Source organism: Euprymna scolopes, chromosome 24 (genome assembly GCF_053919585.1).
Source record: "Euprymna scolopes isolate OS-2025 chromosome 24, ASM5391958v1, whole genome shotgun sequence".
Lineage (NCBI taxonomy): Eukaryota > Metazoa > Mollusca > Cephalopoda > Sepiida > Sepiolidae > Euprymna > Euprymna scolopes.
In genome coordinates this window covers 11,377,643-11,393,881 of record NC_136505.1, presented here as the reverse complement: position 1 = coordinate 11,393,881, position 16,239 = coordinate 11,377,643, and the positions used below count along the sequence as shown (strand labels likewise).

General features: G+C 35.5%; 1 protein-coding gene across 1 annotated transcript in view; it reads left to right on the top strand.

Annotated features, from left to right (window-relative positions):
• Positions 1–16,239, top strand: part of LOC145246591 (meckelin-like) — a 102,359-nt gene that overhangs the window by 49,377 nt on the left and 36,743 nt on the right. The window contains exons 10-13 of the mRNA XM_080108251.1: positions 3,862–3,925; positions 7,743–7,835; positions 12,002–12,079; positions 13,874–14,022. Coding sequence (XP_079964377.1) covers positions 3,862–3,925; positions 7,743–7,835; positions 12,002–12,079; positions 13,874–14,022 — 384 coding nt within the window. The remainder of the gene's footprint in view (positions 1–3,861; positions 3,926–7,742; positions 7,836–12,001; positions 12,080–13,873; positions 14,023–16,239) is intronic.

Sequence of the window (16,239 nt, the reverse complement as noted above, 5' to 3'; positions counted from 1 at the left end):
TATCTATACACAGATGATGTTACAGAGTTTTAGCTTTGTACGACAGCTAAATCTCTCTCTCGGTTCAAAATGTTCACATCCAGCAACAAGCAAGAGCAAGATAGCCAGCAACAAGTCAAACTGCGGACCAGCTTAATGCGGGTACTGGTCTCCCGCTTTATGTTTTTTTTTTTTAAATCTAAGATTTGCTTCTCCTATCGAGGTTGCCTTCACCATGGCTTACGGGAGCCCTCTCCACCCCACATACACATGACAATAGACACATGCGTACGTACAGATGTACGCCAACATACGTATGCATGTGCGCACACATGCAACCATAATCATGTAGAGGCACACATATATGCACACACATACATATGCCTATACATACGTACACACACATATACATGTAAAATACACATGAAGGAGCATTCCAAAAGTCATACATAGTAAGTGATCAGCGGCTGGAGCGTTTTTGTCCGCTTTCCTTCCTGATCCTTTTCCTCCTCCTCCTTCTTTTTTTTTTTTAATAAAAAGTTTGTTTTAGACTCACACATATGCAGTAACATGATAATGATTATGATGATGTTGACAAATTCACACATAATTTTCCAAATAACTCAACGTACGAATCGCCGAAAAACAACAGATGAAATTACAGACGCTTGGATTTTTTTTTTTTTATGTATGTGTGTGTGTGTGTGTGTGTGTGAAAATGTTTTGTTTTTTTGTTTTTTCAATTATATTTCACTTTTTATTTCTGCTTTCCTGACTGCTGGAAAACCGCTTCTTTTGTACCAGTCTTCAAGAATTCTGGTGAAAGAACTGACCCAGTAAATGATCGCCCCATTAGCTTCCTCCCGCTTTTCGCCAAAATATTTGAGTCCATAATAAATCAAGCTCTAGTTCATCATCTTACAGCTGCTAAACATCTGACTGACAAACAATATGGATTTAGACAAGCCCGTTCCACAGCAGATATCCTCACTGTAATCTCTGAACGTATATAGCATTCACTGGACAAAGCAGGGGAGGGTAAAGCGGTAGCCCTAGATATATCTAAGGCTTTTGACAGGATATGGCATGGTGGTCTTTTCAGGAAAATCAAATCAAATATGGTATCACTGGGAGAATACATAACATAATTAAATCCTTCTTAAGCAAGAGAAGAATCCAGGTTGTCCTCGATGGTTGTAAATCTAATCAATATGACATAAATGTGAGAATATCTCAGGGGTCTATCTTGGGACTTTTATTATTTCTAATATACATAAATGATAAAATTGTCTGTAAGATGGGTATATTTGCTGATGACACTACGCTCTATAACAGGCACGAGGATAAAACAAATGAACACATATCTAAGGAAATGGCAGAAACACTGGAGGAAGACCTCCAATTTGTAGTGGAATGGGAACAAAAATGGATGGTCACATTCAATGTTGCCAAGGCTAAGCTTGTTTCCTTCAATAATTACAAGAAACCTTCTCTACCACCAATAGCAATGGCCAACGACTCTTTATCTGAGAGTACATCTTTCAGACTCCTTGGCATAACGTTCACAGGAAACATGGGTTGGAACAATTACATTGAAAGCATTGCCAAGGCTGCTGCAAAGAAGGTGGGTTCTCTCTGCTGTGCTAGAAAGTTATTAACGCCCGAAAGTATCCTTTACCTCTATAAGGCCACCATTCGCCCATGTATGGAATACTGTTGTCATATTTGGGCTAGCGCATCTGCTACTAGCCTCTCACTCCTGGACAAGGTTCAAAAGAGTTGCCAACTTGATAGGTCCTGAACTCTCATCTAAGCTTCAGCCTCTGTCCCATCGATGAAATGTTGCATCTCTCTGCCTGTTCTACAAGTACTTTAATGGTGAATGCTCTGACAAACTACAGGCACTTGTACTTCCTCGACGTAAATACCCCAATTAACTCGACAAGCAGCAGAATCCCACCCCTTCACAGTAATTATCCCTAGATGTAAGAAAGCCTTCTACTCCAGTAGTTTCTTCCCCAGAACCGCTAGACTTTGAAACTCCCTTCTGGGATTCTGCTTTCCCAACTGTACTGACATGCAGAAGTTCAAGCGTAATGTGAGCAGACATCTTGCTGCTTATCTCCCTTCATAATATGCTTGCAACTTACATCCCCGATAATAGCCCCCTACTTCAAAGTGGTACTGTACCTTGTTTGAGGTGAAAATGGAATAATAAAAAAAAAACTTATACCAATCCTTTAATTTATGAAGCTCAATGTAATTACAGAGCATATAACAAATAAATGACAGAAGTCTATCTTCCAAATTTCAAGATGTTGACCATCTTATCATTTATTCCTTTAAGTAAGTTGAGAAGTTAAGGGCAAAATAGATTCATTGATTGATAATTAAATGAATGATTTTGCGCTACGAAACAGGTGCTGTCAAAAATTGTGCATGTCAATGTATTTAAAGGAAAAAATTGAAATTTTGAATATAGTCGTCTGTCATTTATTTGTTATATACATACGCGCACATACACACAGATGTATGCATATGATAAAGTAACAATGATAAAAATAATCCTTATACAATAACTTATCAAGATACAGAAAGCTCTACACGGATAAGTGGAGCAAATGAATAAAAGAAATAATTGATAACGCTTCAAAGTTAAATAAACTGAACTTTATTATCGTATGATATTTCTTGGAATTGATATTTCTCAAGGATTTCTTCCCCACCTCTGAAATCATTAAAAGAAATTTTTACTAATGAGTCACCACTTATCAATGCGAAAAGCCACTCAAATATAAAGGTCAACAAGATGTGTGAAGTGTCAGTTAAATGATGGAGAATATTGTAAGAGGATTGAAAATGATTAATGTACTGAACAAGGTTTGATTACTTATGGGGATGATTTATGACAATTATTTGTTTACATTGGATTTGAAGATGACCATGGTGTAATCTGTAGAGAAGCAGTTAGGAAGTTATTGGAAAGAAACTCTGTTCAAGGAAATAGACATACAGAAGAAGAAAGTATACTTCTTTTCAGTTGTGGTAGGAAAATGAGTACTTGCTGTGATTGTCTTACAAGGAGGAACCAGTGATTGGAGATCAGTCCAGCATCTTCTATGGAAACAAAGAGTAGAGAAAGACGAGCAATGTCTCTTTTGTGAGAAAGGAGCTATAAAGAACAGAAGTGATCAACCTCCACTAGATTACAAAGTCGATTTTGCATTTTGTCAAGAAAAGAAAGAGTGCTCAGAGTGGCACCTCTCCAGATGTACCAGTTATACTTCATGATTGAAATCTGTTTTTTTTTGTTTCGTGTTTTTTGTTTTTTTAAATAACAAAAGCTGATTTCTACCAAGTTGCCAGAACCTTACTTTCTTATTTTTTGGCGCTATGTCATTGGATTTTATTTCTCTTTCTCCCTCTTTATCTCCTCAATCTTTTCCTGTTCTTCTGTCTTCTTTTCTCCAGCTTGTTTTGTCTTACCTTCCTTTTTCCTCTTATGACAGTTCTCTCTGAAAACTGAAAATGTTAATATTGTCAGGCAGACTTCATGATAGAGGTAGAGAAGTTAGATAACTTTTGTTTAACAGATGAATGATTTCCTGCCTCTTTACCTCTACATGTTCATTCGGTGTATTTCTCTTAAGTTGCTTGCAGTTATTTTTTGCTCTGCCCTAAACACAGACAAACAGAGGGACTGGCGGGGGGGGGGGGCTCTTCGGTTTTCTTTTTAAGTGGCTATTCTCTTCATATCCTTGTTTATTGCCGCATTTTGCTTGTATTATTGCATGTTTTCTAATGTTTCTAATGAATTGCCAACCTTTGCAACATAATAAAGTGCAAAGTGTATCCTTATCTTTCACGTTTTATTCATTACAGTGTGAACTCTCGGTAATGGACCTACTTGATACAAAGAAATACCCACTGGAATTCTATGACCTCTGTATCCTTTTTTTTTTTTTACTTTTCTGTGGAATTATATATTGAAGATTTTGTACTATTTGCAAAATGACGATCAATAGTTTTAGTGTTGGAAAGCCCTCAGAAAGAGGAAAGATCTCCTGCTTAAGTTGCGGAAAGTGAGTTGCAAGCAACTCGATTTTTTTTGTTTTTTTGTTTTTTTTGTTATACTTGTAAACATTGAGTACACAAGAAGTGCAGTGAAATTATGGATAGATTGAGAGGTATGTTAGGAGGCAAAAAAGTCAGAGGAAAGTCAACGAGAAGGTGGAGAGAAAATGTTTTTGATTTGACATCTCTCAACAGTTGGGCGTCCATCAACCAACTTGTCCTGGATTGGAACGAATGGCGAAAAATAAGTCACGTGAGTCTGCAATCTGCACCAAGCAGAAAAAAATGGGACTCATGATAATGAGAGATGGTAACCAATTTTTGTGCAAGAAGTTTAAAACAATAGAAATAGATGAGAATTCAGATATGGAAAAAGCATGTATGGATGACAAGGCTATTTGACATCTCTAGAAGTGTTGTTATCTTGGTAATGTCATTGAAACACAAGGAGGACCTTGTGCTCATGTCTTCAGGGAATTCTGCTATTATTAACCAACATAGCATTACCATTGTCGACCAGGAAAAAGACTACCATGCATGTGTGCACAGTATGATTATGTATAGAAGTGAAACCTGGTTTGGGATTAGATTAGATGACGTGTGTTGCATTGAGAGAAGTGATACGAGAATAATACGATGGATATGTAATGTGAGTTTTAATTACAAACTTAGATCTGATGACTTCAGAGGAAGGTTAAATGTGGACAGTATAGTGCAGTTTTTTAACCTTTGATGACCCATGGCACCCTTGCTGAGTATTTCAATATTCATGGCCACCTGCACTGCATCATGCAGATTTTTTTATGTTAAAAAGGTTTAAAAATGATGAATTAAAGTGAACATTTTGCTAAAAATTACACACTTGCTGCTGATCTTATGTGACAAGGCCTCTTATGTTCGGCTCAGTCGTGGAACAAATTAGATGATTTACGTGTAAAACACTTTTCTGGATACGATAATTGCAGGATACTAAAGCCAAGCTGGAACCAGTTAATCTCGTCTATAGAGGTTTCACTCTGTACAAAAACAGATGACATTCGTTTTCATGGTTCGTATCTTCTCACCTTATTTATAAATTGCAAGTTTCTGCATTTTAAATCCATGCCTTCCAGATTTCAATTTGAGCAGACAGTTGGGCAAGCTTGTATTGAAAATCATTATCACATCACAGCCTTACAAAGATTGGTTCATTTGTTTTCATGGCTGGAGTCTTATCACCTTATTTATACACATCCAAGTTTCTGCATTTTAAATTACATTTTCCCGACGTCCTCTTATAGTTCCTCCATTGAAAGCCTGTAGATTTCTTAGAGAGCCATAAGTCCCTGGTTAAGAAGCACTGATAATATGAGATGTGTGAAGAACAGAAGACCTTGTTGCTTGGTTATATGAAAAGAATGAATGGGAGTTTTAAGTTAGTAGATATAAAATAGTTAAGGTCATAGGATTGGTTTGTTGATAGCGAAGGTACAGGAATACTCTGGATGGAGCTAGCCCAATGGCTCCATGATGAATGCCGAAGCATTTTACACTTACATTTTTTTTTGTTTGTTTATTTTTTTTGCAGAAAGCTATCTCGATAGATTTGAGAGAAAGTGGAATAAATGAAAATCTGGCCAGTGATTGGAAGTCAATTTCTAAAAGCTGCCAAACACATGCCAGCATTTTAAATAGATGTTAAACTGAATGTGATGATTATACTAGCAAGAAATCCTTTAATAACGACTGGTAAATAGCCCCATATATTGTATTTCACAGATTTTTAAACTTGATTGAAAACAAAACTTGATTGAACTCCAATCTCTGGTCCCCCTTCGCCAATCTTTTACGAAAAACACTCGTCTAGCTGAATCCACTGTCAAAAACTTTCCCCACTCTTTATCTATGCCTAAATCAAAACGTAGATTCCATGAACAAAGCTTCTTTCTTAGAACTGCATGCCTGTGGAACTCTGTTCCGTCTGCCTGCTTCCCACCTGACTACAACCTGGATGTCTTCAAGTCCAACATAAACAAATTCCTGATGAACTGCCCTCTTAAGTAGACACTTTATTAAATCTCCACACTAACATACTGTACTTACAATAACCCTTATCCCTTAGTGGCTTCCGGGCCTTGATAAGTGGTGACCACCTCGTAAAAAAAAAAAAAAAAAAAAAAAACAAGAGCAAAAATAAGCGATAGAGAAAGAAGTAGAAGAACAGGGTTGAAATGAACACAGTGCAACAGTTCGATCGACATCCACTCAGAACAAAGGGTAGGAAGATTAAAGGATGTATGGGCAACATGAAGATAAGTACAAAACTGTAGTATCTGTTCTTCAGATGCTGCACTTCAATTTCTTGTTCTCTGTCAGTGGAGAAGAAATCCTTCATGACTGAGACAATTTTTATTTTTGTTCCTTTTCGCCACGTTAAAAAACGACCCTGGTGTCTAACTCTGTCCCGTGGGGAGGCATTGTAAATAGGAACTTGTATAAAAGAGAAAGAAAGAAGAAAATTTAAATAGTCAAATATTAAAAATTAATGTCATTTTTATTTTTATTTGTAGCATCATAATTTTATACTGATTTGGTATTGAATCATGTTGACATACTGGTTATCATTAGCTCACCAAAATTAAGCAACATGTAGCCTGGTCAATCCTAGATGAGTAAGCATTTGGAAAGACGAGGTACTGTATGTAGGAGGACATTGACACCTTTCTGTAAAACTGCAAAAACCTAATGTCATCTCTCCTGACTGGGATATACAAGCAACTGCAGACTGCTTGTGAATTTAATGTTCCTGTGACATTTCCGCCATTGGAGGAAGCCAATTCAAACCAACTAGAGTGAATGCAGCTGGTATAAAAATCAATGTACTCATCCGATCAAATCAGAGATTTAATCGGAGAGTTGTCCATTTTTTAACAGAATTCTGATTTTTTTTTTTTAATTCAGAACAAAAATGCATTTCTGTTTTAATTGATAAAACCTTACATGTGAGTTCTTTTCTTTTTTAGCGAAATCTTTTTTTTTCTTTTCATTTTTTTTAATAAGAAAAAGCTGATTTATACCAAATCTCTAGAGTTTTATGCTATTTTTCTTTTGTTGGGATTTACATGAATTAATTTCTATTCGTTCTCTTCCTTTTTCTGTTCGTTTTCCTTCCCAAGTATTCACAACTGTATTTCGAGTATTGCATGTGCTGAGGATTGGACCTTTAAACCTCCAAAAGAGTGCCGCTTACAATTGAATTTTACAAAGTACTTTATCCATTATGCCATGGGTCCTGACAAAATGTGAGCATGCTACTCCCGTAGATTAAATAAAGGATTCTGATTGAAATTCCCTGCAGATTCCAGAGCTTGACAAGATACATCTGAAGAAAGTTGGCTGTAACATCGATTGAAATGTTGTGAAAATAACACTCAAGATGAGAAGAGAAATCTGAAGGATCCAAATAATACGAATGATCTAAGTTATTGCTTTTGTGTTGCCGTCTCCACTCACGCACGCGCACACACACACACACACACACACACACACACACACACACACACACACACACACACACACCACACACACACACACACACACACACACACACACACACACACACAGCAAATCCCCTCCAGGATTGAGCAATTCTCATTTGTTCAGAAAATTTTCAATTTTTTTTCAATGATTATTTCTTAACATTTCATCAGATATTGAATATTCATCAAAGGGCAAATACCTTCAAGCAATTCCTGTGGTAATTGAAAACTATCTTGGAGAATCTGACAATAGAGAGAATTTAGGTTTGTAGCCTTTGTTCCAGAATGAAATGTTTTGAGCCTTTGTTCCAGAATGAAATGATTTGGGCCTTGATTCCAGAATGAAATAATTTGAGCCTTGATTCCAGAATGAAATGATTTGGGCCTTTGTTCCAGAATGAAATGTTTTGAGCCTTTGTTCCAGAATGAAATGATTTGGGCCTTTGTTCCAGAATGAAATGATTTGGGCCTTTGTTCCAGAATGAAACGATTTGGGCCTTTGTTCCAGAATGAAACGATTTGGGCCTTTGTTCCAGAATGAAATGATTTGGGCCTTTGTTCCAGAATGTAATAATTTGGGCCTTTGTTCCAGAATGAAATGTTTTGAGCCTTTGTTCCAGAATGAAATGATTTGGGCCTTTGTTCCAGAATGTAATGTTTTGAGCCTTTGTTCTAGAATGAAATGATTTGGGCCTTTGTTCCAGAATGAAATGTTTTGGGCCTTTGTTCCAGAATGAAATGATTTGGGCCTTTGTTCCAGAATGAAATGATTTGGGCCTTTGTTCCAGAATGAAATGATTTGGGCCTTTGTTCCAGAATGAAATGATTTGGGCCTTTGTTCCAGAATGAAATGATTTGGGCCTTTGTTCCAGAATGAAATGATTTGGGCCTTTGTTCCAGAATGAAATAATTTGGGCCTTTGTTCCAGAATGAAATGTTTTGGGCCTTTGTTCCAGAATGAAATGATTTGGGCCTTTGTTCCAGAATGAAATGATTTGGGCCTATCAGTGTCACTCCAGTATTTTAAGATCATTATTTGCAATGTTTCTTATTTGAACTAGAGGATGTTGAACTGAAAGACAAATTCTCATTCTAAAATTCAAAACAACTTCATTGACTCATCTTAACGTGTAAATAAAAGGAAAGAGAAGCATGATATTAAATGAATACGCTCAGACAAAGACAAAAGTTTGAAAATTCACGTATCATTAAATAAGCGCTCCATTAGTAGGGAAAAGAGGAAAGTTCATATATGGAGGAAGAATGTTTTTTTTTGATTGTAAGGAATAGAAAAGAGTTCTTATATGAGAATGTGTTTATATACACAAGTGTTGAAGTTAGACTGAGTTCATGTGTGTATGTAAATATATGTGTGTGTGTGTGTTACATTAAGTCCATGTATGTGCAGTCATAGCCATGTTGGATCCTTGGGTTTCCTGTTAAAGTTTAACTCTGGGCTCAGACAGCCAAGAGGGAGTGGTGACATCCCAAGAGAGGTTTGAGAGGGTTAGTCTGTGCAAAGTAATGAGTTGTTGGTAGTAGTGTCTCTTGGCGAAGAATCCCCACTTGGTCCCAATTGATATGGATGGCTCTTGTCTAAAAGAGGCTCTCTGTTTTGACCAACTTCTGGGTCTGACCTTTACTCCTGACCTGAAATTATATCAAATCTGTTGCCAAGGTCACCAGAAAAATGTCTGCTTCATTTTACCGCTTCAAAAGGCATCTAACTTCTGATACAATCCTCTACCTGTATAAGAGTTGGATGCATCATAAAATGGAGTACTGTTGCCATATCTGGGCAGGAATTTTTTGGAGCACCCTATCCTGCCTTCATTTTAAAACCGTAATCTAGTAGGTGATGTCCTTTTCTCTTTCCTGCAAATTCTTTCTCACAGAAGAGATGTTGTGAGCCTTTTTCTGCTCTATCATTATTTTCATGGCAAGTGCTCGTCTGAGCTTCAATCTATGGTACCCCCCCCTTGCCAAACTTTCACAAAAAAACACTCGTCTAGCTACAGCAACTATCAACAGTCCCCCCCTCTTCTGTCTGTGCATAAATTTAAACGCAAATTCCATGAAAAAAAAGCTTCTTTCCTAGAACTGCGCACCTATGGAACTCTGTTCCGTTGACCTGCTTTCCCAGCTTACTATAATGTCATCTTCCAAGTTCTTGTTGAGCCCCCCACTCTCAATAATCCATTTCTATCCCATTTCCATCACTAGCTATTAATATGCTGTTGTCTCAGTGACTACCATATACTCGTTAACCCTTATCTGCGTGTATCTTTCGGGCCTTGGTAAGTGGTGACCCCCATGTAAAAAAAAAAAAAAAAAAAAAAAAAAAAAAAAAAAAAGATCTTGTCAAATGCCCAGCTCGCCTGAGAGATGGCATCTAATTAGAAAAGCCAGAAAGGAAATTAATTGCTTGCACTAATCAGCACCAAGCTTAGAAATTAAACATAGATTAAAAAAATCATTAACCGGGAGCTATTGCTGCTGCTGTTGTTTGTCGTATTATTGTTACAAAGGCACCTCAGTTAAAACTTTTATGCACTTGAATTAATGTTTTATTTTAGCTAGATGTAGTAAGCATTTTTTGAACTGTTGGTTTGTGTTACTCACCTGAGTAATGCAAGGTATTCCTAGCAAATGTATGAATAGATGTTTTTGTTTTGAGGCATTTTAGTACAGGAGAACCCTTGGATATGGCATTAAAAATTAGTAACAAAATACAGTACAGTATATAATATGCATGTATATAATCAAATAACATTAAAAATGACGCTGTAAGGCGAGGCAGATACTGTAACCAGGGGCCGGAAAAACATTGTGTTCCACATCGTAACCTGAAAAAAACGTATCCTAGGGCCTCCGTATCCTGGCGTTCTACTGTATATATTCAAAGCACAAAAATTAGGAACAGTTGATGTAGAAATATTATTTGTTAAGACATTTGTTTTTGTATGTTTTTTTTTTGTTTTTTTTTGTAAGTGAAATTAATTATAGACTCTAACGTAATCTCAAAGAATTTGTGACTCTAGCTCAACTTAAAAAGTTGCCTCTTGTCATTTTGAAGAATCTACAATAGATTTGTTAATTGTAGAAAGTTTGCCATGCCTTCTCTTTGGTGCTTGTTAAGATATAGTCGACAAATTGATTTTTTTCAAATATATCATTTTAAGTAAAAACAATATCACATACTTAATTGTCATGTCGAAAATAGTAATATATCCAAAAATTCATCAAGTAGAACAACTGCTATTGTGTTTTTAGTGAAAAAAAAGTCTATAGTTATAGACAACAAATATTGCAGCCATGATACAAATAATCTAAAATATTCGTTTTGGAGTTATGTCCCCTGCGTGGAGACTCCTACTGTCTACTTTACAACATCTAAGAAAAATGCGATTTTACCCAATTTTTCGTAAAAATTATTTTTAGCTATAAATAACTTTTTACGTAATGAATTTTCATAATTTTTGGATATCTTACTATTTTCGGCATGGCAGTTAAGTACAGAATATTGTTTTTGCTTAAAACAACATATTTAAAAAAAAAATGGTCTTTCAACTAAATCTTAACAAGCACCTTCTCTTTTTAATGGTTTTCAAATTATTTTATCTTCTAAGGAGAATCCTGATCACTCCTTGTTCATCTGTTGAAGATATTAACCCCCAAATGAGGTGACTTTTCACAACTAGTTTTGTCTTTTTTGTAGTGGTGACAACTCAAAGTTGTCCTCTTTTAAAGTTAAACCATGAAAATATTTTTGGGTTCATTTGATTTGTTTTTTTTTTAATTTTGGTCAACTAGACAGAACCCTTTGTCAGCAACTTAAAAAAAAAACTTCCTTAACTTTACCCTCAAAATGAATTGAAAAAAAAAGAATAACTTGATTCATATTCTGATGGCTGGAAGCCAGAAAACAGATTAAAAGTTCTTCTTGTATAGTCAATAAATGAGAAAATTGAGCATTTTGATTAATTTTAATTGAGCATTTTGATTAATTTTAATTGAGCATTTTGATTAATTTTAATTGAGCATTTTGATTAATTTTAATTGAGCATTTTGGTTAATTTTAATTGAGCATTTTGATTAATTTTAATTGAGCATTTTGATTAATTTTAATTGAGCATTTTGATTAATTTTAATTGAGCATTTTGATTAATTTTAATTGAGCATTTTGATTAATTTTAATTGAGCATTTTGATTAATTTTAATTGAGCATTTTGATTAATTTTAATTGAGCATTTTGATTAAGTAAAAAGGAAAAAAGAGGAAGGAGCAAGCTGAATGAATGGAGAAAGAGAGTAGATAACTTTCACTGTCACCACTATGAAGCCGTAGAAAAAAAATGTCCGCTTCATTTGGGAGTTAGCATCTTTTTATACTAACAAATTTTTATCTTTTTTAAACTATTGATTTTCTAGGTAATTCAGATGATTGGGTATTAACACGACGATTCTTTTTGGTGGACAATGTGGCTACAAAAAACAATTTATCTCCAGGTAAGTTATTAAGTTGCGTTTTTTTTTTTTTTTTAGATAATTAAATTTTAATGCATGGGCATAAAATACGCTTAAAAATGATATTTTGATTTGTTCAGATTTTATATATTTTATTATAGAGTCGTGATTTCTAAATAAATTAAAAAAAAATTATTTAAGTGCCATCAGTCAGAATTAAAACCGAAGCTGTAGTATTCAAAGCTTGCGACATTAACACTGTACGAACGAACGTGGCACACATATAAACCAATCAAAAATAAACTAAGCTGAATGTACAAAATGTTTAACAATGTTTTTCAATTTTGACCCATTTTTGACCTCTTAAAAACAGTTTTAACCAGTTAAAGACCCATAAAAGAATGGCCTGTAAAAAAATCCAATCATTTGAGGCTCCTAGCATCACTCTGCGATTTTTAGTTTCGGAGGAGATAGTTTGAAAGTATGGAGACAAACCAACAGATGGACAGACAGACATATAGCCGTTTATATATTAGATTTCTTACCTTTCATGGCCGTCTTGCATCAACTTTACATATTCTGTCTATATGCCAAGTTTAGTTGAAATCTACTTTCTAGTTTCTTAGTCTATAGTGGACAGACAGGCATTTCATTTTATTTGTATTAAGTTAGGTAGTAAAATAGTTTATTGTTAAAACCGATTTGAAAACGTAATTCTTAGAAAGTTGTTAATAAAAGAAATGTGAAGAAAACCGAAGAATATAACAGCCAATTGTGAAAATAGTTCAAACATATGAGTAAAAATAAAAATTTTAAACCAAGTAGCACGACACCAGATAGTTAAGAAAGATCAAGGAGGATGGAAAGACCGAGGAGAGAAAGCACTAATCAGACCTCCACTGGATGAATGCGAAGAGGACTGGGACCTTGGGGAGGTTTATTGCCACCTAAATTTCAGCAAAGACTAATGGTCATTGCCAACGAGACTTGTTGTCACCCAAACTCTAGGAAACATCACCGGTTGTTGTCGGTGATTAATCTCTGATGACCTATGTCAGAATTCCTAGTGAGTAACGATGATAATGATAATAATAATTATACCCCAGCTCAAAATCTTTGTATCATTTGTTCATCACAATCCATAATAATACCAGCACACAACATTTGATGTGAATACTTCTTATTAGAAAGTTTATGTCAGACGATTCTATGTTTGAAATAAAAAATACACTTTTTCATACTTTTAATGAATATGTATCCAAAGGACTCCAGAACTGAGTCAAGCCCAAGTATCAATTGAGAATCCCGAGTCAGGCTCGGAAATAGCTGTGCCAGTTTACAAATTCAAAGCCATTTTTGAGAAAACTTTTCCAACTCTTTTAACTATTTTTTTTATTAAAAATTTTTTTATCGCTAACATTTTGCATGCTTAATGTCATCTGTCACAATTACATTATTTTTTGTGGTTTCCAAAGTGTAAACTGCTTTGACCATTTCTGGGACTGACTTGGGATTCTCTATCGATATTTGGGACTGCCAGCGTAAATATTGAACGCCCATTCTTTACAAGTACTCTTTTTCTTGTGAACGACTACATTGTTATTTAGTGCCAACGCTAGGCTAGAAATCGTCGATTACATCGATGACCACTAATAAAATGTCAGCTTATATTAACATTCAATGTAAAAGCTTTCATTCGCTAGATAACCTATACTATATATCTGGTAGATACACTATCTATGCCTTCTATCTAATGATTGTATCATGTGTTGTTTTATTATTTTTATTGTGAGTATTTTTGGGTACTTAACATGAAACATGGTTTTATATTTTTAGATCGTGCTGAATATCTACGCTATGCTGCATCCATGACGTTTGTTATTCAACTTCAGGATAAACAACAAGGCCGCATTTTCGTGCCATATTTGAAAATTTCTTATGCAGAGGTCCACACTGATTCAATCAACCTAAAAAACAAAGTGCAAGTATGAATCGCTAAGCATGAAAATAGTTTGTGTATACCTATCAGTAACGCAGATTTGGTATCTGTCTGTTTGAAGCTATAATTACATGAGGGTCATTCCAAATTTAGAGCCACCTTTTAGTTTTTTTACTCAAAAAGTTAAAGCGCTACAAAGACGAGAGTGGTTCTATTAAAACAAGTGACCTTTGTACTCCAGAATTTATTTTTTTAATTAGTCAGCACCATTCTCAATGCACTTTTTCCAGGAATTCAATGATGCATCTCTGTTTCTGACGCAGAGGTTGCTTTCTTAGAGTTTCACACCGTCAATATCTGTAACACAGATGAAACTTTTAGCTCATGAATGCATAAGTTCAGTCATCATAACAATGCAATTTCCAATCTCCTTTGATCCATTTGAGCAGAATAAAAAATATGAGGCATTATTTTTGGAACGCTCCTCATAGTGTAGTATCTGTGCAGCTGTCACAAGACCATCCTCTTAGTGACAACCTGGGTGCTTAGCAATGCCCAGGTGTTTGGAGGTGTGTGTTAAAAAAAAAAAAAGTGGTAGTAGGTAGGCAGGCTCGAACCCGTGACGCGAAAGGGGAAAAGAAAGTGAAAGAAAATGCAACATCTTACCGCTACTCCATGACGCGACAGGAAGTCTAAAACGTTCAAATAAAAGATGACTTGTTGAAATGGCATTAAAATTAGATACAAGGTCATTTTTAATGTGGGGGGAAAACCAGCTCCCCCAAAAAGGGGGTACACTGGCAGTATCGAAATAAATAGTAATTGTCTCAGTATGAAAGGTTTCTTCTACATTAACCAAGGACCAAATACAGAACAGATACTACCTGGCTTGAAGGCCAGGCGGTTGTGTTCCAATAGTTTTGCTTTATTTATACGAAAAAGACAAACAAACAGCAGAGATGACCGCATGGTGGAAATTTTATTTAATTCGATAAAAAATAGATAGAGACAATGTCCGTTTGCGAATCTGAGATATTATAATCTGGGAAGTATGCAAAAATTTCTCCTGGAATCTAACCGACGCAAGAAACTCGATGCAAAAAGCCTTTCATTGCTGTGCTCATTTTGCCTTTTCTATAATAGACTAGCAGGGGTACCCGGCGTTGCCTGGGTGTTTGGAGGTGTGTGTGTGAAATCCAGGAATGGCCAAAGTCGAGGATGTCACCAAGAAGAAGGATACAACTTATTTTGGAGTTAGTGTAGTATTTCTTTATTGTTTCTCCGACAAAGGAGAGATTGGATCTAGTAATTCTGTTAATCTGTTCGTTTGTTTGTACTTTTCTCAATAACTACGTTTTGGATTTTTTAAAAATTTTGCACAAACATTAGTCATGGTGAAAGTAAATTTTTGCCAGAATGGATTTTCCGGGATAACTCTGCTTACCCCCACCTCCTCCTAGGGGGCATTATAGGGATAACATTGCCCAAAATCATTTGTCCATTAATTTGTTCGCACTTTTCTCAACCATACCTTGGATTTTTTTGAAATTTTGCACAAACATTAGTCATGGTGAAAGTAAATTTTTGCCAGAATGGATTTTCCAGGATAAATCTGTCCCCCACCCTCTTTTCCCAAGGGGACATTATAGGAGTAAAATTGCCCCATATCATTCTTTGTTTGCACTTTTCTCAATAACTATGCCTTGGATTTTTCAAAAATTTTGCACAAATATTAGTCATGGTGAAAGTAAATTTTTCACTTGTAGAGGGGAACCTCGCATACTTGGCATGTTCATCATCAAACCATCCTCCCAGGCATTATTCTTGTTTTTTTTTTTGTGCGTGTGTGTATTGGATGGGTTGGTTAATATAATGTCAGCTGTGCGATCATACTGCCATGTTTCCACGCATATCTTCCTTGGGAGGGGAAATGAAGTGTAGTATTTGTTTGTCCATCATGATATCAATCTTCCCAGGCTAGCAAAACTATGAGATTGGAGAGTGTCAGTATATATGTGGGACCAATTAGATTTGAGGCACCCCAGAATTAGCAATGATGAAAAGAGATACTTTTTGCCTTGACATCAGTTTCTTCTACTTCCGGTTCAATTATAAACAAAACAATGCGCATATGTAAAGTTTTATTTACAAAATGAATTTCCATGAAAAATTCTTTCCCAAAACTTTCCACTTATGAGACACATTACCTTGGGACTGCTTACTCTCCGACTACAGTTTTACTATCTTCAAATTCAATGCTAAC